General features: G+C 32.6%; 3 protein-coding genes across 3 annotated transcripts in view; 2 read left to right on the top strand and 1 right to left on the bottom strand.

The window, feature by feature from the left end:
- The window catches only part of LOC120339189 (receptor-type tyrosine-protein phosphatase beta-like), a 54,374-nt gene extending 36,202 nt beyond the window's left edge, over positions 1–18,172 (top strand). The window contains exons 33-44 of the mRNA XM_078115788.1: positions 375–389; positions 484–565; positions 1,034–1,124; positions 1,902–1,978; positions 2,368–2,497; positions 3,566–3,693; positions 4,897–5,054; positions 5,695–5,830; positions 6,714–6,797; positions 8,776–8,905; positions 12,054–13,304; positions 15,510–18,172. Of these exons, the coding sequence (XP_077971914.1) occupies positions 375–389; positions 484–565; positions 1,034–1,124; positions 1,902–1,978; positions 2,368–2,497; positions 3,566–3,693; positions 4,897–5,054; positions 5,695–5,830; positions 6,714–6,797; positions 8,776–8,905; positions 12,054–13,304; positions 15,510–15,550 (2,323 nt within the window). The 3' untranslated portion in view covers positions 15,551–18,172. The remainder of the gene's footprint in view (positions 1–374; positions 390–483; positions 566–1,033; positions 1,125–1,901; positions 1,979–2,367; positions 2,498–3,565; positions 3,694–4,896; positions 5,055–5,694; positions 5,831–6,713; positions 6,798–8,775; positions 8,906–12,053; positions 13,305–15,509) is intronic.
- Positions 1–19,602, top strand: part of LOC120339668 (ras-related protein Rap-1b-like) — a 352,566-nt gene extending 332,964 nt beyond the window's left edge. Inside the window, exon 9 of the mRNA XM_078115830.1 lies at positions 19,593–19,602. The gene's annotated coding sequence lies outside the window, so the exon portion shown is untranslated. The remainder of the gene's footprint in view (positions 1–19,592) is intronic.
- LOC120338930 (eukaryotic peptide chain release factor GTP-binding subunit ERF3A-like) lies at positions 18,626–24,439 on the bottom strand. The gene is made up of 6 exons (XM_039406941.2): positions 23,297–24,439; positions 22,660–22,893; positions 22,258–22,358; positions 21,617–21,741; positions 20,877–20,970; positions 18,626–20,414 (listed from the first exon to the last, which is right to left on the bottom strand). Exons 1-6 carry the CDS (start codon positions 24,432–24,434, stop codon positions 20,271–20,273), a joined length of 1,836 nt encoding a protein of 611 aa, XP_039262875.2. The 5' UTR covers positions 24,435–24,439; the 3' UTR covers positions 18,626–20,270.
- Between the last annotated feature and the right edge of the window lie 1,720 nt (positions 24,440–26,159).

Genomic DNA, 26,159 nt, shown 5'->3' with positions numbered 1-26,159 from the left:
TACTCCTAAAGTGGTTCCTGACATTTTTCGATTCATCAAAAATAGTAACACTTTGCCTGACACTAATTTGAATAGGCCTATTAAAAATCCAAATCGAAAGAGATGAACTCGGGCTATTACTATAAGAATAAATGCCGAATGCAGTATCTAAATATTTTTGAGTTTTGAATTTTTTAATGATTGTAACGGGCACCGCACCAGACACTTTTTTAGGATTTTTTTTTTCATTGCTTCGGTATTTCCTACATAGGTCAAAATTTGAAGTCAACAATAGTAAAATTAGAGCCTGAGATGGTTGATGAACCACCAGATTGATAGGTCTATTTCATCATACATTTATGATGCTGATTAAATATTTTTATTGTTTGTTACAGGGAAAAGAAGACGCGGTATGAAAATTTATATTTTATATTTTTAGATTAGTTTAGGATTATATTTGAATATAATTCTATGAAAATTATTTTTTTTATTCGCATAATTCAGACCTATACAACTTGAGGAATTTTCCGATCATATGGAGATAATGAGATCAGATTCTGATAATTTATTCTCAAAAGAATATGAGGTAATACCAGGAGGGAAGATTTATATACATCAATATACAATAATCTTTGTTTTGACCTTGTTCATTCTGTTCATAGGATAAGATAGGATTTTCCTATTTATCCAGGCAGAAAGGTACCGTAAGCTGATAAAATTATTTTTTATTGTAAGAATTTCTAGGAAGTACTTTTTAAGTTCTTGAATTTGTTAATGCAACAGTACTTGAGCAATGAAAATGATTGCTTTTAATTTTTCAGCGTTCAAAATTAATCCTATTGACTATTGAAACATTGAAAATATATACATATTCAAAATGGTATGCAGAAATTCATACAATAGTTTCAGTCACTAAATCTCCCATAAATAAATCTTACCTGAGCTACAATAGATGCAAATAAGAAAGTAAACCATTAAATATGTTAAATATATAAAGTCTTTAATATAATTCTTGTTTTCGTGATTTGCAACCTGTGATTTTATATTTTATCAGGAATTCAAAGGAGTGGGAAGAGATCAGGCGAGCAATGCTGCTGTTCTTGCAGAAAACAAAGAAAAAAACAGATACACCAATATTCTTCCATGTAAATAATTTATTTTGAAGAATAAAAACTTTGTTATAAAAAGAATAATACACACAAGGATGATCAGATTTTGTAAATTGCAACTTGCTTGGTTCGGTTGGTGCTGGGAGAAAGTTTCCTTTTTTATTGTACAAGTTAGCAATTGTAATTGAAATGATCAATATTATGCTTGCCTATACCAGTGGTTTCCACCCTTTTTTGTTTCATTTCTCTCTTTGCTTATCCAGAAACTCTTCAATCTCCCAAAAATATGTAATACAATACTACTGAATCAGTCAATATTAATAATACTACTGGCAACTTAAAAATAAAATTTTCTGCCCAAAACAATAACTCCAAATTTTCTGCCCAAAACTACTCTCTGGAGGGGAATTTTTCTTGTTTGGGAAACGTTGGATTTCACATTTGCAGATGATATTTCAATCTATTCAGTAGAAAAAGTGGTTAGCATTTCTAAACTTTTGAGCTTTATTTTTGTACTGGATTCTTAAATTGATTTGCTAGATCATATTATTGCTGGTAAATTGCATCCAAAAATCAAAAAAATTTATGAATAAATGAAACCCCACAATTTCATTGTGAAAAGAAATAGATAAAATTGTACTGGCATTATAAACAAATGTCTCCTTTCATGTGGTTACTGGTTAAGAATGATGTAACAGGAATGTTTTGCAATACAAATTATATGTTAAGGACTTGTCAGTTTTAAGAAATATTGACAAAGATGGATCTGATAAATAATCGTCGACTAACTTTTTATCTTTTAATTTGTCTCAGATGATGCCACTCGTGTCAAGTTGAATGAAGTTGATAATGACCCAGGATCTGATTATATCAATGCAAATTTCATTCCAGTATGTATATTTTGAAAAAATCTATCCAATATCTTATCAAAATGAACCAATTAGCTGTCTGAAATATTCATATCTTTGTCTGTATTCTTCTCTATTGTCAATTTAGTTCATGGTAACCAGATGGGATATGTTAAACTTTGCATGTTCATAATTATGAATGCAGGGATGCTGTATTATGTGGACAACAAGCGCTGGAGCTGTATTAAAAATATAATCATTGTGTATATTTGAATTTATATTTAACACGGAAATTCGAACACAACTGAACTGGCTTGAAAAGTTTACTTTTAAATAACGGACAGTTCGGGGGATGTGAATTTTTTGACTCACTGTCTGTTGAGAAATAATTGTGACGCCTACTTTGAACCTTTTTTTATAAAACAATTCAGGGAAACCTAAGTCAAAGAGAATACATAGCTGCCCAAGGTGCATTACCTGGCACTAAGGATGATTTTTGGAGAATGGTTTGGGAGCATAACACAAGAAACATAATCATGTTGACTCAGACTGTAGAGAAGGGTGAGTTTGGGTTCGGATTTATCATATAGGAGGGGAAAACAGATAAGATGCATTACCAGGCCATTAATTGTGGTGCCTGACCCAGTTTCAATATAGTAATACCTATAACCAGTTATTTTGTCCATTTCCATTCAGTTTGCTGCTTAGTAGTAAGTTACTAAGAAGTCAGATTATGAAATGTTCTTTTCAAGTAATAGGTGGATTATTTCGTTTCTTCAATTTTCTTCATCCGATCGCATAAAAATATTTAAAGAAATATTGATACACGATGACCTCAAAATTGAACCTAGGTCTGTTGGAACATATTATAGGCAGTGGTTCCCAACCTTGTACTCGCGGACCGACAAAAATTGAAATGAGTGGAACAGAAAATATTATTATATGTTTGCATGATTTATTGCAATGTCGGGCACTATGCTTATAGAAAAAAAAATGGGATACTTAAAATTAATTCACATGAAGAAAAACTAAGATTGTTATGGTTTCGAACATGAAATAATAACATATATTTGCATAATGCAGTGCTGGGCACTCATTACGGGTAAAAAAGGCCCCCAGAAAACACCTCTCATAAAAATGCCAAAGCATGTACAAACACAATTAACTCTAGTGATAACTAGCTGCTGTTTTGTTCCCAATACAGGATTGCAATATGAAAGTCGTTGCTAACTTGGCACCAGGGTCAAAATCATGCTGTGCATCATCTAAAAAATATCCCAACGGCCCATGCTTTTGTTGCGCATCTCGTGACTACCTGCAGAGTCGCAACAAGTTTATATCTTGCTGGATGCCAAGGCAAAACCTTGGAATATTTTACTGTTCTTGACTGTTTTCTGGTTTAAACAAAGAAATATTCATAATCTTTTATTTGGATGGTAATATTATTAAAGAAAGGTATGCAGAATGGAAAAAGCATGCATGCTAATTTTCAGATTTCTGAATCTTGCGAGATTTGACGAAGCGCTTTCTCGATGAATCGGAACCAAAGAAGCGAAAACTGTGATAACTCAGCGCCAAGACGATCCTAATCCTTGATCCTAATTAAAATTGACTTTACATATTTTCCAGGTAAGATCAAGTGCTATCAGTATTGGCCATCTGACAATGAACCTATCATGAGTGGTGATCTCACTATACAAATGACATCAGAGTCTATGCTTCCCGAATGGACTATTAGAGAGTTTAAGATCACTCATGTAAGTATGGCTATACAAAATCCTGTGCTCTACCAATACTGAATGATGATAATTTGTTTGTTTTTATTTTTTAATTTCAAAGTTTATTTTCTTTCTGCGGAGAAGATTTCGTAAAACTCTGTTTAAGGTAAAAGTGTGATGGAATGAAAATTTGTGTAAATTTATTTTTCATTATATTAGGGGTGTACAACAGGTAGCTGGGCCAAACCCAGCCTGTCAAGCCACTTAGTGTGGCCTTTGTCTACACTGAGATTTTTCTTCATCAAACTTAAAATTGCAATCTGGCAGTGTATGTTTAAAAAGTCGCTCACATGGGTAGAAATACATAATATTGTTTTACTCTTGTTGCTGTGTTAAATCTTGCATTGTGATCATTTTATAATTTGATGTGTACATGAAAAAACTACCATAAATTTTATGTGTGGCCAATATAGATCTCTGAAGTTTGCTATATGGTCCATCGACAAAAAAACGATGCACATTCCTGTATTATATAAAATAGAAAAGTCAGCCCCCAATATTATTTGATGAATGATATCCTATTATGTTGAGGCTAGTTAGCATCAGGTACAGAGTTTTTGATGTTGCAGTGATTTAGTGGTATAAAGAGTTATATTCTAGTGAACCGGCGGTAAAATTTGTTGTGTAAAAGTTGGGTTATCATTGAAGTAGGAATGATTAAAACCAATCGAACATTCAAATACATACGGCATTGCGTGTATTACTCAAGGTAAATTCCAGGCCGGAATTTAAACTCCATTTCAGAAAATCATTCACAAGAATTCTTTTTTATACTTAAACATTTGAAAGTTATCTTTAAAACCAAATCATAAACTGAGACATAAACCACACATAAGGAAGTGTTCCTTTTAGAATTTTGAAAATGTGTGTCCATAGTATAGTCTATTTGTATACCCGGTTGAAATGGTTACTTCGAGACTATAACCAGAAATCGGCTCTTGAATTAGGTCAACAACTCAAAAGCAATGAGCTATCAGACCATTTTATCTATTTTTTGAGAATTTTATCAGATTTGTTCAACTTCAACAAAATACTCATTAGCCAAGTGTTCTGTATCAACTGTAATTGATATATAATAATCAACAGATTAGTAAATAAATATACATCAATTTTATCAAAAATTTTATTTCACAAGATTCTTCACATTCTTTTTATAGCGGTCTCTTGCATTCTAATATACAGGGTTCTAACACACGACGTGTTCGTCAATTCCACTACACTGTATGGCCTGATCATGGTGTTCCAGAAACCACAGAAACACTTGTTAAGTTTATAAGATATGTAAGAAGAACTATCGACGAAGAAGCTAAACATACAGGACCTACTGTTGTTCACTGCAGGTTGGGATTAGTTAATTTGAGTTTATCCCAGAATTTTAACAAAATGAGGAAAATTTATATTTTTTATTTTTATTGTAATTTTTTATTGCGATACTGCTTCAAATTATTTAAGCAATATTGCTTCAAATTATGATTACGGTATATACCAGCTTTAATAGCACCTATTTCTTCATAATATTTGAAAGAATATTTTTTTTTAAAACTTAATCCTTTGCCATTTTATCTTAAATTATCTTCATAAGATGACAGGAGTGGTAATATATAAAATGCTTTTAATCCTGCAGGAAAATTCGTTTACAAAATTTGAAAAATTTGGTCCAAATCAGAAGAAAATAATTTTTATAAACCGTAACTTTTTAGATTATTAAAATTATTTTTTTTTGTGAAATTTTACCATTTTTAAAGTGATTTTGTACATTACGAAAATTTAATACATTTTATGATAAATGACAATTTTACTGATGATTAGAAGACCAATTCAACGAAAAGTTTCTGAAATGTAATTTAGTGTTCCATTCCATGTATTTAAATGCGTTCATCAACCAGTTTTAAACCTCGTTTGTTCATATTTTCACTGTATTTGCCCCTCTAGTTCAGTTTATATTTGGTCACTTAGTTTTTATCACTAATATATCTTTAGTGCCGGCGTTGGACGTACTGGAACATTCATTGCAATGGACAGATTACTTCAGAATATGCATGATAATACTTATGTTGATATCTATGGAATTGTTTATGAAATGAGGATGCACAGAGTGTACATGGTGCAAACTGAGGTACTAAAAAATCCCAAAATTCGATTTTAAGCCTGATATTAGAGACTCAAAAAATAATAATAAAGAAAGAAAATTGAATTGTTTCAAATTGCTGAAGTTTCAAATAAAAGGATGGCTTAATGGCCTTGCACAGCAGTTCCCAACCTAGGACGCATGGCCCTCCAAGGGGGGCATTGTCACAATGCTAGGTGCAAAACTGATTTCACTTTTGCTTTTACTAGAAAACTCTCTGTTATTCCCTTTTCCATTGCTGGATAGGATTATTTCACAATGTGTTTTCACTTTGTTGTGTTGAGCATGAATTGTTAGATAATAATGGGAATCAGAATCAACCAATCAAAATAAAACGATAAATGTCACAGAAACTATAAATGAGTGCTAAAAGAAATAAAAAAAATAAAATGAACGAGTGCTGAATCGAAATGATTTCTGTCATTCTAATAATAGTAGCTCTTTACATATCATTAGATATCAGTAGCTGCTTATACAGAGCCTTGTTTACAACTAGGAGCGTGAATATCCATCGTATGAAAAAAATCAAGTGAATTTCTGAAACAGGTGTTGACCACACCCTGTAAAAGCAATTTCTATTTTGATCTCATTCTATTTTCATCTCAGGAAAATACTAAATGAAAAACCAATCAAATTGAAAAGCTACATTGACATTATAGTTTAATTTATTCCAATGGAATATAAATTGGTACATGATATTTACTCTTTTTAGCATTCCTACTGTTCTCAATAACTTCTCATTCTATGATTATATTCTAATTGGGATATTATCAAGTTCCAACAGTTTCTATACAATTAATAATACTGACTAAAAATCAAACTTTTTTCGAGGAAATCTTCCATAATTATCAATTTTCATCTATATTTTTAGAGTCAGTATATCCTAATACATAAGATGGTCGATGATGTCAATCAAAATCTTTATGATGAAGATGAATCCAACAGTGAAGATCAGGTTTGTTTATCTTTATGTAAATAAAATAAAATCATAAAAACCATCAAGCATATTATGTAACATATAATGAGTTACAAACTATATATTACAGTAAATGCAATCTAGGCTTGCACGTAATTTATTTTCAGTTACGTCGGAAAATTGGATTATGTGAAGCTGTAATTATTGACTAACGCACCCAGTTCTTGAAAACATCTTGCGAGGCGTTTTCTATTTTGTCTATTCCGTGCTGCGCAACTCTTCCTATAACACGCAAACAAACATCAAAATGAGAATTTCCAAAGATGGAGATTCATGCCAAATGTTTGTAGTAATCTGCCAGAGTCTAAACATTTGAAAATTTTTGGAAGAATGAAAAAGTCGCTAATAACGTGTGCGATTGCATTTTGTTAAAATGGCCGATTATTGTTGCGGTGTGACATGTTATATAGACTTTAAACATTTTTATTTCTGTTTTTATCTTTTCTTAAACACAAATTTCTGGCCACCTATGTCTTATGTCACGAGAACGAAGACTGACTCCAGTGAGGTAAACGAGTTATTATATACCGGTAATCATCGATGACAAGGTGCTAAAGATAAGGGAGTTCATCCGCAACCCAAATTTTCTAGATTAAAAAGCGGCAATATAAAATGAAGAAAATAAAACAGAATGTGAGTAATATGTGTTTTAAGAGGCCCGCAACAGAATAAAAACGCTGTTTGAGAAATGGTAAATCGCAAAATTTTACATTATGAGACAGATAATTGTGCAGGCGGAAGCACCTTTTTATCCATTGTAAAACTACCGGCGGGGCATGGTGAGACTTTTTTCTAGATTATGGCGATATATAAGATAATTAGGTAATGTGGAGTATTTTCAATTGATTTTTTGAAATAAATTTTACCTCATGAAATTTTATTGTAGACCTAGAGATTTTCATAATGGTGATATCTTGAAAAGAATCTGAGGGGCAGCGCTGCGATAGATCGCAGTCAGTGTTACGAGAACAGCGCAGATTTGTCGAATCCAAATCAAAATAAGATATAATCGAGCACTTTACCACACATTTTTATGTTTGTGGATTGTCGTGATATTTTGAGTAGAAATGCTTTTATTTTGTTTACGCAACTGCAGGTTAATTTGCACACAATTAAATTAATACAAGAGGCATTTTAAATATGCCCGTGTCAATCATGAACTGAGAATTTTATGCTACAAAAAATTATTAATATATCCATTGAAAAAGTCGGCTAGGTAACAAGAATCAGATTATTATGATTTTTCCTATTTTAGTTCTATTACGAGTTCGGGGAATATCTGCGTTAGCCAATTGAATATACCCCCTACCGCCCATAGTTTTAGTTCCTTCACACAACTTGATGTAAAGTAAACAAAACAAAATTAGTTACCTCCATATCAGTACACATACTTCTGGAGCGCCGTTTCATGTCATATTTACTATTATTGTATGTCACTATGTAAGCTGCATTTCCATGACACGTTACAAATAAATCGAATACATAACTTTCGAAGCGGTGAATATATAAAGTCGTCAGATCAAAACCAGATCTGCTGATTATTGCAACATCTCAAGAATAAATTTTCAGGAACCCATAGGCACCTCCCACATATGACTACTAGTCGTAAAACTGCTTTTAAATGAGTCATTCCCATTCCTGGGTCGTATTTTTTCATTTTTTGCTTATTCATTGGGGTCTAATTAGAAGAATGTCTGTGTACTCAATGTCTCAATATTTCTCAAAATTGTCTTCAATTTTGTTCTGTTCAAGTGTTTTTGTTGTTTGAGCTTCTAGATATAAGCAACTGGAATACCAAACAGTATATGGATCTTAAGTTTAGTTGTAAAATTGAGTTCCTGATGTTCTCAAAAGTGCAACTTTTGCAATTACATGCAAAAAGCACCAAACACACCACTTTTATTCCAATTATTTTGATCGGAATGTTGCTTAAATAAAAATACATTTTTTCTTTTAGAATGGTGAACCGGTATATGAAAATACCAAAGAAGAGGCCGTTTATGAAAACACTAAATTCAATGGAGATATCGATAAAAATAATATTGATGGAAAAACAAATCCTGCCATGATACATTTTGAAGATGATGGTATTCTTCATTTTTTTACATGTTATTAGTTACACAGGGTGTCTCAAAAGTAAGTATCCACTTTTAATTTTGATTGCTTTTTAGGTACTCATCATAGAGCGTTCATTTTTTCAGGAAATTTCTTCAGTATGGATAGGTAGTTAAATTTAGTTATTGTTCGCATTTTTCAACAACCCAAAGAATGACAGGAGATTAACCACAAAAATGAGGCGCAAAATTGCTGTTTGGCAAGAAGCATGTAAATCAGTACGCAATTCCAGCGCTTTGTTAACAGAAAATTTAAAATTATTTCAGCTTTGAATGTTTTTTCTCAGAGCGTCCGCTCCTTGGTCTTCCTGATCTTTGTGCATCAACTACAGATTCAGTTTTCATGAATTTTTAAAGAATTTCCTAATTCTTTGTCGTAAAAATGCCGAATGCCTTACTGATTTATATGCTTCTTGCCAAACAGCAATTTTCACCTCATTTCTCGGGTTAATTTCTTTGTCATTCTGTGGATTGTTGAATAATGCAAACAATACCTAAATTTTACTACTCATCCGTACTATGTTTTCCTGAAGAAATGAACGCTTTGTTATTACCTGAAATCAAACCAAAATTAAAAGTGTATACTCACTTTTGAGACACCCTGAACATATGTTTTTTGTCTTTATTTCAAGTGAAACTTAAGGGTTAGTTTGTGTTGTTTTGACAGTTTAATTATCCGAGATGAAATAACTACCGCATTTCAATCTTTGCTTAACAGAGGGTAATGAAAATGTTCAGAACCTCTCGACAATGGCATCACAATATTATTGAAGCTATGTTTGTTCATAATATTTGGCGAATGTAGTTTGATATTGTAATGCTTATCAATACATTATATGCCTCTATTTTCATGGATTTTTGAACTCCTAATGAAGTTGTCAGATAGGTATAATGATTTGATGTTGTTGTGAATCATAATTTCTTTGTGACATCATATAAGAATTATGCTAGTGCCAAAGAAACTTAGTCATACTCCGACTTTTATTCAGTTTGTGGCATTTCTACTACTTATGCAGATATAAATTTCTCCATCATACCTCCATTATCTTATGACTTCACATTTTACTAGCCAACTAAATTGGTGCTCTCAAAATATCAATTTTGTGAGTGTGATTGAAGTCTTAATGTATGTTTTTGAGCTGGGATTTTCATATTTATCCATGGGAATAGGAAGGCCTTTAAGATGCCTTAATCATATTACAAACCACGGCATCTCATACAGTTACCAGTTCATGTCGGGTATGGGATTAGTGTGCCAGTTATTTTGTTTTCAAATACTGTACATGAACTTGATGGTGTAGGAAGCCGTAACCGACCAACGGTTACTTGAACCACCTTTGTCATCAGGGATGAAATTAGCATCCTCTAAGTTGTATCATAGTATAGTTATTTTAAATTGGGTTTACCTCAACTAAGCCAAATTTATCAATAATGCGTGCCATAACCTTGCTTTGAACATAATTTCTAAAAAATGGTTTAACCGTTCTTAGCTTTCATTATGGTCTTGTCAATTCAAATGCAATTTTGTTTATAATGCGTTTTAAACTTGGGTCACCACAAACTGTCTAATGGTGGTGCTTTGTAATACATCCATGGATATGATTAACATGTGTGTAATTGTGAAGGTTTGTCTGAATTTTTGTCTCGTGCGTTTTGTTCGTTTTATTTGTTTTTATTCATTGAAGTCATCAAATACTCTTCACCATTTTCAAATGGAAGTATTGTATCAGGTATCTTTAACAAAAACACATAGTGTCATGCTGTCATAAAGTAAGCACATACAACACACATCTTTTAAACCAACTTGAGAATTGTTAAACTTAAACTTGAGAATTGTTTTGTGGAACTGATGCTTAGCTTATTAGGTCAAATCATCAAGTTAAAAAAGCATAGGTTTTCTCAGTACATCACTCAGAAAGTACCGTAATAAATTTCATAGCTTCAATGAATACACTTGTCTGGCTACTTGTACATGGATGAGATGTAGGTGAACACCTTATGAACCCATTTCATTTAGAGTTTAAAACTTTTTAATGCCAAAAAATTATTTTTCAAAAAAAAAAACTATTCTCAAGTTTTAAAGTATACTCTCCCTTTTTTCAAGCGACCCAAATTTTTTCAAAAATAAATTTTATACAGGATATGTTCAAGTACTAAACTACATGTAGTACTTTTATGGCCGCAAAATTAATGCATAATATAAAGCAATCATATTTATATAACATTTATTTTCCCAGAAATTACTGAGAAAGCGACGCTTGTTTACTTACCATCAGTGAGTTTTCGTAATGGTAGTGTGACTTTGCTGATCTAAATGAATGCTGCCACGTTTTTACGCAGTGATACGTCTCTAAGATACAGTTACTATTGAGCAACACTCCAATACCAAATATACAATGAACAATAAATTTACTGGAAAATAAAAATAGTAAATATTTAGTTTTTTTTTTAAAAACAAGCGGCCCAAGAAAATTTGCAGGCGAAATTTGCATCGGTTATGTTCCCTTTACAGTTTCCACATTGGAAATACAAATGAACCTTGCAGTTCATTTAACTTCAGAATATTCTAATTTGCTCCGCTTGCTTGGAAAATATTAGAAAACTTGTTTGAAATAAATGGAATTTCAACCATGAAACTTCAACTCTTAGAAAAAAGTAGCTACTTTTTTTACCCACTTTTTTTTTTAAATAACAGCTCCGAATTTATTATTTTGGAATCTCTAATTGTCAAGCTTTTTAACCAATTTTTCGAAGTATAAATATATCGTTAAATATATATTTTGAATGACCTCGTCACCTAGTTTCAAGGTCAGGCTGGTGTCACATGAGCCTCCAGAACTTACCTAATAACAACTTGAATATGAATACCTGTAAATTTGTGTTATGTCATATATGCTATGACTTATCACTTTGTGAAAATTTCACTGTTGGGATTTCAATTAATTTTCAGTTGGTTACAATTTTGTTCAATGCAACCACACCACCTTACCCATAATGTAAAAAGAGAAATGAAACATTCCGGTATTTGAAATTAGCTGCTTTCTGAGAATTCAAGAAGATATTTTCAAGGATGAAAAGATGAAAAATTTGTCCTAACCACTCAAATTAATTCTATCAACAGAGAAAGTAGCAATCAATCCGGAGAATGCGGCCTCTGTGGTTGTAATTAATGAAATAAAGAAGGAAGACATAGATTCAATAAAGAAACAAGAAGACGTGGAAGTTTCTATGGACCATAAAAATGATAATTCAAAACAAGATGACATTACTTCAAAAAGTAAATCAGATTCAGTATCGAAACCACCCACAGAAAATGTAGCTAATATGATTGCTATAAAGAGTAGTGATTCTATTGATAACAAGACAAAGAATGAGGAAGCAACTCCGAAAGATTATTCTCAAATTAAATTGGAAATTTTGGGAAGTCTAAAGAATATGGGAAGGAAAGTTGATGAGGAAAATGGCAGTAAGAAATATGTGAAAATCGAAGTTGATAATACAGGTGTTTCAAAAGAATCTCAAGTCATTCCTACCAAAAGTGGCGATCCTAGTAATAACAAGACAGAGAATGCTAAAGCGACTCCTAAAGATCATTCTAAAATTAAATCAGAATTTCTGGAAAATCTGAAGAAATTGGGAGAAAAACGTGCTAAGGAAAATACCAGTAGCAAGAAAGATGATGCAAAAGATTCAGATAAATCAAAGTCGTCGGATGCAAAAATGAAAGTTGAGAATGAAGTCTTTCAACCTGTTAAAATTGAAGAAAACGACCCACAGGATCCTCATGATAGAATCAGTTCATTTGGAATTAAACTTCCGCTATTGAATCTGAAATTGACAAAAAATTACTTGAGCAGAGAGGATACAACTGACAGTGTTGAATGTGATAAGAAAGCAATTGCAACAGATACAAATAAGACAGAAAAATCGAAAAAGAATCTCAATACTGAAGACAAACCTGATAAAAATAGTTCTCAAGAGAAGAAGATCAAAAAAGAAAACACAAAGGAAAGTAACGTTGCAGGAGAGTCTATATCTAAACCTCGTAATCCTAAGCAAAAGCCATTTCCTCCACTGAAGAAGATAAAAAAAGTAAGGGAAGAGCAAACACAAGTTAGTAAATCATCTGTTGAAGCGTTGGTGAAGCCAAGCGCTGTTAAAAAAGAAGAAGATGAAAGAGAATCGAGATCAATCAAATTAGTCAAAACGACGGGTGGTTCTACTATTACATCAGAGGAAATAGAAGATTTTGCTGAAAAAAAGCTTCGTCGAGTGAGCTCGTCATCTTCTTCATCCACATCACCCGTCGACGATAGACCACCAGTCGATTGCAGAGATCTACCTTCCATCAAATCAAGAATCGGGAACTTAGGTGAACAATGGATCGTTTTGCATCATGATTCAAAACAATACACTTCTGTAATTGAAAAACATTGCAGAGATATGTTACATTCTCAACAATTTATGTTGCGCATTTTTTTGTTTCATTATTATGGACTTCTTTGTATGAGAACTAATAGCGTTAATTTGAATTTGTGTAAATTACATGGTGACACAAAAAAACAAGGTCATTTGAAACATATTCTACAGAGAACATAACTTTTGTGCGAAGTGCTCTGAAACTTTGGGTACTATTATACACAAATGAAGTTCAAGCTTTGAATATATTCTTTTCATTTCATGGAAATTATCGAGAAATTTATGGTTTGTTTTCTTGTGTCATCCTATATATTGATATTTTGGTGAGAAGACAATAAAAGCTTGAAGTACTAGTGTTCATTCAAGAATGTACATCTTTGTTATCTTTTCCTATACAAGATTTATATGACTATTTCTTGGACTATTTTTTTACAACCAGGGATGTAATTTTGACTCTTACAGTACATTATTAGTATAGAGCTTATCATGTTTATTAATTATGTTTTCTTTAACATTTCTCTACAGTTTATTATCGTATGCATTCTGAAGTATGAATGAATATATTCAAGGTATTGAGTAGTTTAGTAAAACACGTTTCTGTTATAATCTTTCATTCTGTACTATTTTTCATCACCATATTCATCTTGTAATATTAGATCATACATATATTTAGCTTGACCATGGGTTGCAGCAAATCTCCTTATTCCAACATTTTGGCATCCCCTAATTTCAATATCTTTATAGATTCATTTCGGTTTATCTATTTCCAACCATGTCAAGAAAATTATGCTATAATCTCCAACATTCGATGAACGACTGATAAAACAAAATTATCTAAATACTAAGTTGCATCTTTTTGTTTATTTTTATAAAGTATTAGTAATAGAGTAGAGTAATAGTTTCTTAGTAGAATTTGATTATATCATAACTGTTCCAAATTGAATCATTTTATATCAATGTTTATGTTGTACTTAAAATAGAATTTTTAATAATCTCATTAGAATATAGTTCTCCGTCAGAATTATGATTAATTAATTGTCAATACCTTCTAAGCAGACGTTGTTTTTCTGCAAAACAATATAACAATATATGTGATTAGCACCTTGTATATAGTAAGTTTTAGAATTTACAATACCCACATTCCAATATATATAAAATGTTGAGACCAAGCGGTCCATTCAAAACAACATATAGCAAGCAATAGTGGACCATGTATTGCACGTGCTTACAGTGGTTAGATTGTATCTTCAAAACTGATAATTATCATCTTTGTCTCTTTATTTTCCTAAATCCTTATTTGAACAAAGAATTAGTTATTTAAAACCTGTCGAGTTTTTAAAATGTTACAACAAATAACGGTTATAACTTTTTAGAAGACAATTACCCTTTTTCACTCAATGCAAATTTGCAAGTGGTTCAGTAGTTATAAAGAAACACTTTCTAGTTTTTAAAAAAACAATTCAGCAAAATGATATTTAGACCTACTTTTTAAATGAAATGGGATTTACTTTAGTTGCTCTTTCTAATCTGTATTCCATTTATGCTCAACTTATTATAAAATACATTATCGCAACATATAAAGGACAAAATAAAACTATAGCTAGTAAATTCAAAAGATGATAGTTCCGTTAACAGTAAAATTTAACAAATTCTCATGAATTACTATCACTAACACATTAAGTAGTAAATTCAGCTTAATATTGGTCAAGCATGATCAAATCATATCTTGCCACTTCATTCGTGCATGTGCAATCTTGTGCATATTTCCTATTATTTTTTCGAATTGTGTCATTTTGATTGTATTATTGCATGCAGTTTTTTTTTAATAGACCAGTTGTGACCATATTCAGAGGTTTTGTTTTTATGGAATGTCTTTTGGTTTGAATTCATTTTTTTTGACACATTAACTAATTCACTTATTTTGATCACTAATGCCTGGTTTAGTTTATGCACTCAATATGATTTAGGATTCTACAGTGTCCAATTTTTTATTTAATCAAATATTGAGCATTATTATCATCCTAATTTAGCTACAGAAGGACATTGCCATGAATAAAGTTTCAAAATATATATATAATTTACATTTGTAGGAACATGATTTCTACTTTTCTATTCTCAATAGACAATCATTTAATTACATCCATTCAATTTAATACAGAGCCGATCAGTTCAGAAGATTTGTCTGGAAAAAAGTTGTAACACGACATAGGTTTGCAAAACAGATGAAGATTCATCTTCCTATTGATGCACTTCCTCTCGCTGATGCCCATGACTCTATGTTCTTGCAGTTGAGGCATGAAGATTATGCTGTAAATTTATAATCAGGCAGTTTGAAATAATAAGTTATGTGGTTTGGTGTGTATTTTGTAATTGTGGATATTTTATAGATAATGACTCTTTTTCTTAGTATTCGCTTCTCTACTTGTTGATTTTGCTCCTTTTGCTTGTAGAAAAGTGTTTCTTTTAATCATTGGTATATATTATGATTTTATAGCTACGCTGTTCAGTATTAGCATAAAGTAATTTAATAGAATATGTATATACAATTATACAAATCTTGTTCATAGATCCAAATTAGCCAAAATAACTCATACGAATTGTTGTCTTTATGCAGCGCTGATGAAATTAAATAAGTTCATAATTCCCTTGGATCCTATTTTTAACTATCACATCCAATTTGCTTGAATTTTAGTGCAATCTTTTCTGAATGCGCTTAGCAACTACGTATAACTACATATTATGTGCCTTATTCTGTGTTTTCTGTATTTCCATTTTATTCTGAACTTAATTTTTTATCTTTGTTCAAATATAGTCATTTTATAAGTCTAACTAACCAGCATCGTACCATTCTTGATTTCTTTAATCAGTTATAATGTTATCAACTTATCTGCTATCTCGTAATATGCACAAATCATGATGATTCAGTGATGTTTTTCTTATTTTTGTATGCTATATATAAACACAGAATAAAAAGTTTCACATCATGACGTTTAATATACACAAGATAGCATGTTTAGTCTCGTTCGCAACAACTTTATGCGTCTTTTTATCTTTTATATAACTAATCATTGTGAGATTATAAAATATGTTGATTACATATGGATGCCTTTATCACACCCAACATCAACATCACTTGGTTATTATAGAAAATGCTTGCCATAATGTGGACAGTGATATTCACTTCCTAAATTAAAGAGTATATTGATTCCTTCATATTTAATATTGCTTTATAAGCCATTCAATAAATTTAAAATAATTAATATATCCTTACTAATCATGTTTATTGTTGCTATGTAATTCTGTGTTTGATTTTGATATCTAATGCAATATTCAATTGTATTGTTCAATTATTATTTTGTTATAGGAACTTTGTTTATCATGCCCTTACAAATTCTATATTTTCCATATATATTCAATCTATGTTCAACACAAACTCAGTTTATGAGATTCCACTGTTTTGTTGAATATTTTCTCAATTCCACCGTATTCTTTCTGTAGAAATCACATACCAATCCCATTTATGTGAAATTATTGATTGCTAGATAAGGGTCACACTAGGTTGTCAGAACAATGAGCCAGAAGAAATTTCCAAATGATTGTTGTTCACTTATAAATAAGCTTTATTCTGAAGGAAGGTGTGCCATTATTGAAAAAAATAATAATTCAATAAAGAGTACAATTTTTATCACAGTTTTCAGTTGTAGGATTCCATAATCAAACTCTATATTCTCATCAAATATTATGTATGAGCCATCGGTTTAGATAAAATTATATTGCAATAATAAAATAAAAATTTAGGTCTGAAAAGAATTTGAAATCTCAAAGTATTTTTCCGTACTTCATTTTTTGTTTAACTAGCAAAAATTACTATGGCAACAAAATTTTTTTTCCTTGCAGGTAATGTGCTATATGGTATTAGGTTGAGGGCCTTCAGTAAAATTTTTTTTCTAATTTTCATTTATTGCCTTATTTTTTATTATAAACAACTTTCCTGCCCCAAATACTGAATCTACACAAGTAGTTATTTACTTTTTGGTAATATGAGTTGGAATATTTAGATGTGTCTGTTTTTTAATTAATTATAAAAATGTCAGTATATTATTCAGTGTAGTATTGTTTTCGAGTTTTTGTTAGGGTATATTTTACTGTAATTTTTTTTGAATCATATTTGTGATGCAGTGCTTTTCCTCTTATTTTCTTTGTCTTATATAAAATCATGGTGTTCATATTTCTTATTTATTTCGTATTGAATTATGTTGCAAAAGGGAAGTTAAATTTCAAAAAATTCATTCATCTATTATATATATGCGGCAATTTTATGATTTATTTCTCCGGTTCATAGAGTTTCTCATAGCGGAACAATTTTTAATAACTCTGTCAAGTTTTGTTAAGTTATTTGAATATCTAATTGTGTAATACATGGTGGCGCCATAAAACATGCTAGTCAAATTTTTTGTATCAGAGTGTGATATCTTACATATAACCTAATCATCCTTAATTAAAAACTTTGAAAAAAGCTGTTGAAGTATTTCAAAAATGTAACTCTGAATATTCTAAATAAGTCGTTCATTGGTGGCCCAAAACTGATTGCTGATTTTAGGGTGAAATTTTTTTTTCTAATATTTCATGTTCTTTGTTATCTTTATTCTTTATCTGGGTGTTTAATTTTAACCCATTGTGATAGAATAATAGATAATAGTTTTTTCTTGAGAATTATAATATTTGCTCGAGCATATATATGTCAGCTGCTATTTCCAAAATTTAAATATTATTGACCAATCTTTCTGTATATGCAAATAAAATTGGCATCATAACACATTATTAAGTTGCTACTATGCATAGAGGATATAACGAGATAGCGATCGGAGACCGCCGACTGATCGATCTAGCGACGTGTATCCTTCGCTCTGACTCAATAGCGACACCACGTGTCCATCACTAATTAATTAATAACTCACTAATTATACGACATAATTCCTCCAAAATCAATACGCTTCTGGTCCATGATATGATGAATGCACATGCAAAATTTGGAGCAGATTCAACCTTCGTGAACCAACTTTCGTGAGATATCGCGTGTATCTAACAGACCAAACAGACAAATACCTATCAATCAACATACTTACCGATCAAGATCGATTGTATTGTAGTAAAGATTAAGCATTAAGTTAACATTGGCCTACTGCAATAGTGTCTGGTTCTCTCCTATTATTTCTACAATAAAGTTGTCATCTGAGAAACCAACCGCATTCTGTACACACAAACACTCGGGCATCCGGTTTCCGAATTTTATTTCCACTGTCATGAGAACAACAAAGTTTTCATAAGTACATTGCTCAACAGTAAAGGACGGTAGAATAAACAACAGTTTTGGGTCAGAGAATTTGAATAAAATTATCCATTAGCAAGGTAAAGTCGATTAGCTGGAAAAGGTCAGCCTCCTATTAGCCAAAATTTCAAATTTTTCGAATTCAAAATTACATAACAAAAAATAACCACCAAAAGCAAAAAAATAAATTTAGAGTCATATTAGGTTTTTATTATGCTAGACCTTACACAAAAGATACATACATAGACCATGCTTTATCAAGCATGATATAACAGATGTATTAAAAATATCCTAACACAGAAAGCGTTTACCAAAAAAGAGCAGATAAATCTCCAAGACTGTGAAACTAGTAAACAAGAAGGATAAAACTTAATTTCAGCCTAAAAAAAAAGAGAAATTGTATTGGCAACAATGTCATTGGTCACAAACAAATGCACTAAACAACAGAAGGCACCAGAATAAAATTAATTTTGAGAAATCCTATTGGTGTAGAATTTTAAGAAACAATATGGTGTCTATGATTTGTATTTTCTAAACAATAGATGTGATAACAATATATTCTGTGATTCATTGTATTCAAACAAGGGTATCCACTATTTTTGTAAACATTTTGTCATAATTCCAATATAACACGGTGCGAAAAAGTATAGTAAGGACCAATAATGTGTGAAAGATAACCTAATTTAATGAGCTTAAAAATAAATTTGAATACTGATTAGTATTACTTTTGATGGTGCAATTTGCCATGTACAGAGCAGAACTCACAAATATCCAACTACGAAAATATTATGGCAGATACAACATTTTAGGCACACTTTTTTTTTAAAAAGCAGTCGGAAAATTTCAGAAAAAATTGCTGCCACCACAAGAAGCATGATATTAATAATTGGTCAAATACGGACTCTGGAAAACCATATCGTACTGACCATAAGACAATACTCGGTAAAAACAAACTATCCACACCAAATTCCAAATAAATAAATCCAGTAAACCAATTTTACTGCAAAAAAATTGAAAGTCATGGCACATTAAATTTTCACATGAAGTTTCTGAGCCTTTCATGGCATTCTTATTTACTAAATCATTGAACTCATCATTAAAGTTCCTTAATATGAGTAAAGATAAAGCTGGAAGAAACGATTAATATATCATTCATCCAAACTAAGAGGCACAATTATCTAATATTAGAACCATTCTCTGTCATACATATAGGACAGGTTGACCCAAAAAGGCTGGAACACAAGGCTGTACAATATCAAAATGAGGGAGGGTTGTATTTAAACTTTAAAAATTCGCCTTCAAATTGATATCAAAAAACACTTGCTACTCCGCATTTCAAACATCTTCAAACATAGTCAGATTTAAACATGCAACAAATAAAAGTAGCCTCCGAGACTCAGCCTGTTACATGTTACAGCCTGTAATGAGGATGAATAGCAAACTAAATATTAATTTGAGTCTGGTTGTCACAAGGTCGTAAAATCAGTCATTTATTTTGGATCGCTCGTACGCCGAGTCCGGCATTCCTTGTCTAGTCCCTCGATCGGCGCAATTCCTCGATCCACGTTGATGCGTGGTGTGCCTCGACCGTCATTCGAGCACTTTGAGGACCTTGCCAATGGCGATGGTTTTCCCTTCATCACGCAGAGTAAAACGACCCATTTGAGGGAAGTTTTTGAAACTTTCAATGCATATGGCTCCTGATGTTTGTAAGCGTGCGATGACAGTTTGATCCTACAAAATATAAGTTCAAATCAGTTCTGAGTTTTTCTAATTATTAATATGAGGTTATCTGATAAGGACATCTATTTATAAATCCTAATTTATTAAATTGTGAAAGTTCAAATACAAAATTCATGATGTGAAACAAATAATTTAAAAGACCAAGGATCAATATATGTTGGAAAAAAGCAACTGGAGCTCAGGAAACAGTTGCTTTGGAAATACGACATTTACATCCAGAACTAAACAATCAAACCCCAGTGAAATAAAATAAGCAAAACATTGCGAGACTGCATATGGTATGATAGAAACACCACTTTGGCCACTCATTACTAAATACTCTTTTCAGTAAAACACAATTTGACAAAACAACTAATTTGAGAACAAATTTTTAATTACATTCATGAGACAAAATTTCAAAATTCTGCTTTAGATTTAATTATTTCTACCAAGCCTAGTTACAAACCAACTAACCTGTTTAACAAATTTAGGCCTTCCTTTCACTTTTTCCCCAGTTTTTCTGTCCAATAAACAAATCAGCAGTTTAATTTCTACTTCTTCAATGCACCTGAAAAACATAAAAAAACGTTGGTTATGTTATTGTACTATATACACACTTGTCATTGCTTTTAAATACTTCCTCTCCTAATATGGATGGAAAAATATTTATTGATCTATCATGATCAATGTATTTTAGTCACAAACCTAACACTTTTGTTTATTAGTAAAAGCAAATTGAGCCCACACAACGTCAGGTCGAATACAATTTGAAATAAACGAATAATATACCTAATCCAGGTCACAGCATTTTCAGTAAATTGAAACATTACAATGATATTAAACTAATATTATTTTCCATCTATCTACCATTCAAATTCAGTGATTCAACTTTTGAGATACACAGTATGTGCTTGATCAAATAAATGTAAAAATTAATCGCTGGTATTTTATTTCTACACCTATTCTATAACTAATTTCATGTAATAGATTCGTTTTCCCATTCCCATTGTCCTAGAGGCTTAGTCATCTCACTATAATATCAATATAGCTGTTTCAAATTCCAGCTGGCAGTAAGTTAAATATGTCCATGATACATATATTTTAATGACCCAACATCCCTATACAAATTATACTCCAATTTTGAAGCACTCCATAAAGTAATAAGTAGCAAAACATGTGATAAGCAAGAATTCACCAATCATGCTTTTACTTACGTATGAATATGTAGTATAGCACTATATCCTGCACAAATAATAGATTTATATTCAATAATAGCAATCTGAGCATCAAATAAACATCCAGTTGAACATAGATTGTCTGGTGAACATAGAACAAATCCCTGGAAATGAAAGAAAAATAACTTGTTTTTAATTCAGTCAAAAATAATGAAATGAAGACTACCGTATTTTATGCAATTAAATTTTAAAACTCCGTATTAAAATTTGAATGGTGCAACATAATTTCAATCTAATGGTACCACTGGAGAGCTATCTTCAACTTCTACAAATGTTGTTGATAATGTACTAGGTTTAATCAAAAACAAATTGAAGTTTTTTCAATTAGATTTAGAATTTTTCAGAAGTTTTTCATGCTTTTTAATTTTGCCAATTTTCATAAGATGATCACAATATTTTATCTCAATTTTAAAATGATACATAGTTCTGTAGATTATCTTTCACACGATGTAAAACTTGTCTAAATATAATATATGGTTCGCAAGATATGAGGGTTTCAAAGTTGCATAGCTCATACGGGATGCCAAAGCCGCTAAAGCGGCTTTCAGCGTCAGAAGACTTTCTCGGGAAAGCCGCTATTGCGGCTTTCAGGGTTCAAAGAGTTAATTTCATTTACATACCTTCGAAACTTCATCATCATCTACGTTGTCAAGTCTCAACTTGCAATTCTCACCAGCCATTGCTTCGTCTGTTTCAACGTCATCCGATAAAATATTCAAAACTGGATAGGAAACAAACACAAAAAGTCACTCAATTATCAAAATCATTGCTTCATCAATAAAGCAACCAAATTTTATAAACAAAAAAAAATCGAAAATGGCTGTCATTCATAAGAGACCCAATTCTGTCCTATACTTTACAATTAAAATAACCAATCAAAGTATGTGGCGCTTGCAATCCGCTCTTTAGGTTTACCACAGTCAACAATGGATGGATCCCTTGTTTCGATGGTTGCTTGCCCAGAGACTTATTCATGACAAAGTCAAGAAAGTCATAAAAAGCAGATAGCCTACAATAATTACCTTTCACCCTTCGCTTGTTTGGTTGCATTATGACATGCATTCCTTTTGTCAAGGTGCCAGATTCTAGTTTACCAAGTACGATTGTTCCCATGTCTTTATACTTGTCGACAATCGGTAGACGAATCGGACCTTTGCCTGATCTGTGCATTGTAGGCAACTGATCGAGATATGGAATAAGAGGAAGGCCATTGTACCATTCTTTGTGATTGCCATCTGATGTAAGTAGGTTGGCACCTAAGAAGAGAAGAAATAATAAAAAAGTTTTCACTTCTATCATTTTATCTACGACAATATGTGTGCGACAGTGTGGCGCATCGAGCTAAGCATTAGGAATACGCTCGTCACCGCACCTCTGATTGCCCTGCGAGGGTTCGCTGTTTCAAATCCCATGCGGGGATAGTTATGTACAAGAGGATTGCTGGACACCTCGCCGCCGCAGGGTGGTTCACATAATCGCTAGTCGGTTGTGGCTTCCTCCACCATCAAGTTCATGCTTCTGTAAACAAATAACTGGCTAACTAATCCCATACCTGACATGGACTGGTAACCGGACGAGAGGTCGTGGTTCGCCATATGATTAAGTCGTCTTATCAAATTTAGTAATAAAACAAAATTAAACAAATATTTAAAACAGTACCTGTCAGACCAGAACATGGCATATAATGTACAGTCTTGGGATTGAACCCAATTTTCTTCAAAAATGGAGTCAATCCCTCTTTGCATTCATTGTACCTATCTATACTCCAACGAACAGTAGAATCGTCCATTTTATTGATGAGCACAATCAAATATTTAACTCCAGCAGTTTTTGCAAGCATAGCGTGTTCCCTCGTCTGTCCACCTCTTTCAAAACCGGTCTCAAATTCTCCTCTTCTGGCCGAGATGACAAGAACAGCAACATCTGCTTGAGAAGCTCCGCCAATCATGTTAGGGACGAAGCTTCTGTGGCCAGGGGCATCTAGTATTGTGAAATGTTTGTTTTCAGTTTCAAAATATGCTCGTCCAACCTCTACAGTCTTTCCTTTATCTCGTTCTTCTTGGTTGGTATCAACAACCCAGGATAAGTACCACGTCTCACGATTCTTCTCTTTTGCTTCACGTTCATATTTTTCAAGTGTTCTTTTGTCTACCATTCCTGTTAAATACATAATTTGGCCACCAATAGTTGACTTTCCAGCATCAACATGGCCGATAAATACAACGTTCAAATGATCTTTCTTAACTTCAGTTTCAGAAGCAGGGCGTGGTTTTTTCACTTCTACTATATCTTCTTCCTCTTCTTTCAGTTCAACTTCCTCGTTTTCGTCTTCAACTTTGACCTCTTCATTTTGAGCAGTGTCTTCCCAATTTTCAGCAGCAGGCTTAGCATTTGGAACATAATCTGCCTCTGGAAGTGAAGCTTCTTCATTCATTGATGGTGTATCACCAACAGACGATGGTTCAATATTTTGTGCTAATTGTTCCCCTCCGACAGCTCCTTGAGAAGGCAGATCTTCCTGCTGTGTCATTGGTTTAGTAGGCTGAGCAGAAGGCACGGCTGGTTGTGGTGACTTCAAGAAGGATGGTATGAACTCAGCAGCACCAACATTAGGCACAAATGGTCTTGCATTGACATTCAGGGATGCCAGATTGTTGGCGACCTCTTGGTCCCACGAATCTGGGATATTCTCACCATTCATTTTTTTTAATGGTAATTTGTTCAAATGCAAATTTTTTAATTTATATACTGAGTTGCCAAAATATATGGCATCTGAAAAACTGCAATAAATATTCATTTAATGGATTCTCGAAGTATTTTATAAGAAAAAAATGCTTTACAAAATAAATTCAAACAGTTCTAGAATAGCCTTTAATAAGACTGTAAGTAGGTAAGAGGTGTTTTACTTGTGAACAATAAAATGTACGGTAAAATGTAGCGTTATACCATGAGCATCATTAAACAGTTAAACTAGACACTTGAATAGTCTTTGAAAGTATGTGGGAAAGTTTCGAAAACGAAACAAGAGACTGATATTCTTCCTACTGTATAAAACATTTTTATACAAGCTGAAAAGGATACAGAAGTGAAAATTGCAGTCTCAAGTCAACAGGTCCTTAATGAAAAATTACAGGTTTACATTCGAAATATACGGATATATTACTGTGAAACACCATTCCATAATAACAGATTAATTAAAACCCAACAATGTATGAATGTAGGCCTGATACAGTAATACCATATCGGAATGAACAGAAATTGAGAATAAGCTGCTCTATGGGAGGTGAACAGCCCACATGTTGACATCAGCACATACCGTACCGTACTGACATAGATACATGAGGAAACAGACAACTACTCAATTATCCTAAAACCACCTACGGTACCGGTTTGGATTACTGGATTATCACATTTGATCGTGAGAGATGCTCCCCTGACAGCCTGAAGAAACTGAGGGTCTGGTATAGTTTAGTACCACATGCACTTCTAGTTATCCTGGCTCAACAATTTTCGCATATGTTAATCCTAACCCCCACCTGACTACGTCAACAGAAAATTACGTCATTTCGACGTCACAGTGGCGTAATAAGGCCCACCAAAGTATGCGGATGATCGTCCAAAACGCGCAGACGGTCACCCGAAATCGAGCAAGCTATTTCTCTCGTTTTCTCGTCACAACGATCACAAACGGAGACAGATCGTCGGCGTTAGCGACTCGTTATCGGCGACGCAGATGCCATTTCGGGCGATCGTAATTACACTTTTGCAATCCTATGACGTGATGGTGACGTCGTAGTGACGTACCGTAATTTTTTGATAGCATAGTCAGGTTGGGGTTAGGAATAACATATGCAAAATTCGTTATGCTACGCCCACTGGAGGTAGGCTACTTGTGGTACTAAACCATACTAGACCCGAAACTGAAGTCTATTTTTCACTTTTTTTTATTATTGAACCAGGTCACTCACTCAATACTTGAACTTAAGATTTACATATTTATCCCAGAGAAAAGAAAAGCCTATAAGACACCTCTATCATATGGCAGTATGGCGTACCATCAGACCATGCAGTCATGGCCTCTCGCCCGTTTACAGATTTACATGGTTGCCAGTCCATGTACCGGTACCGGTACGTAGTGCACGGTATGGAATTAGTTAGCCAGTTATTTGCTTCAGATGCATGGATCTCACAATATGAATAGAATATGAAATAATAAAAACACTGCTCATCTTGAAAACCTGAAAACGGTTAATAATGATGGAAAAGTACCTACATTGCTGGAACGCACGTGAATGTGAAATCTCCAACACTCAATGCCCAGCCTTCTACGTCACATGGCTCAGAAAAACATGACCGCATTGCATTGTCCTACGTCATAACTGACTCAGTCAAGCAAAACGACCAATTTCGATTTTCCGCTCCCTGTAATGATAGGGACAACGATTTCTCCCAGCTTGCATTCCTCCCCAGAGAGGAATTTTGTTTGGTATTTACTGTAGTATAACTACTATTATTCTTTATT

Source organism: Styela clava, chromosome 9, assembly GCF_964204865.1.
Source record: "Styela clava chromosome 9, kaStyClav1.hap1.2, whole genome shotgun sequence".
Taxonomy (NCBI): domain Eukaryota; kingdom Metazoa; phylum Chordata; class Ascidiacea; order Stolidobranchia; family Styelidae; genus Styela; species Styela clava.
This window is presented reverse-complemented; position numbering and strand designations above follow the sequence as displayed.

Coding starts and splice junctions, on each gene's coding strand:
- LOC120338930 (XM_039406941.2), bottom strand. CDS start 24,434: ATGAATATTTATTGCAGTTTTTCAGATGCCATATATTTTGGCAACTCA. Junction 22,894..23,296: donor GCCATGTTCTGGTCTGACAG/GTACTGTTTTAA, acceptor TTCTCTTCTTAG/GTGCCAACCTACTTACATCA. Junction 20,415..20,876: donor GGCCTAAATTTGTTAAACAG/GTTAGTTGGTTT, acceptor TATATTTTGTAG/GATCAAACTGTCATCGCACG.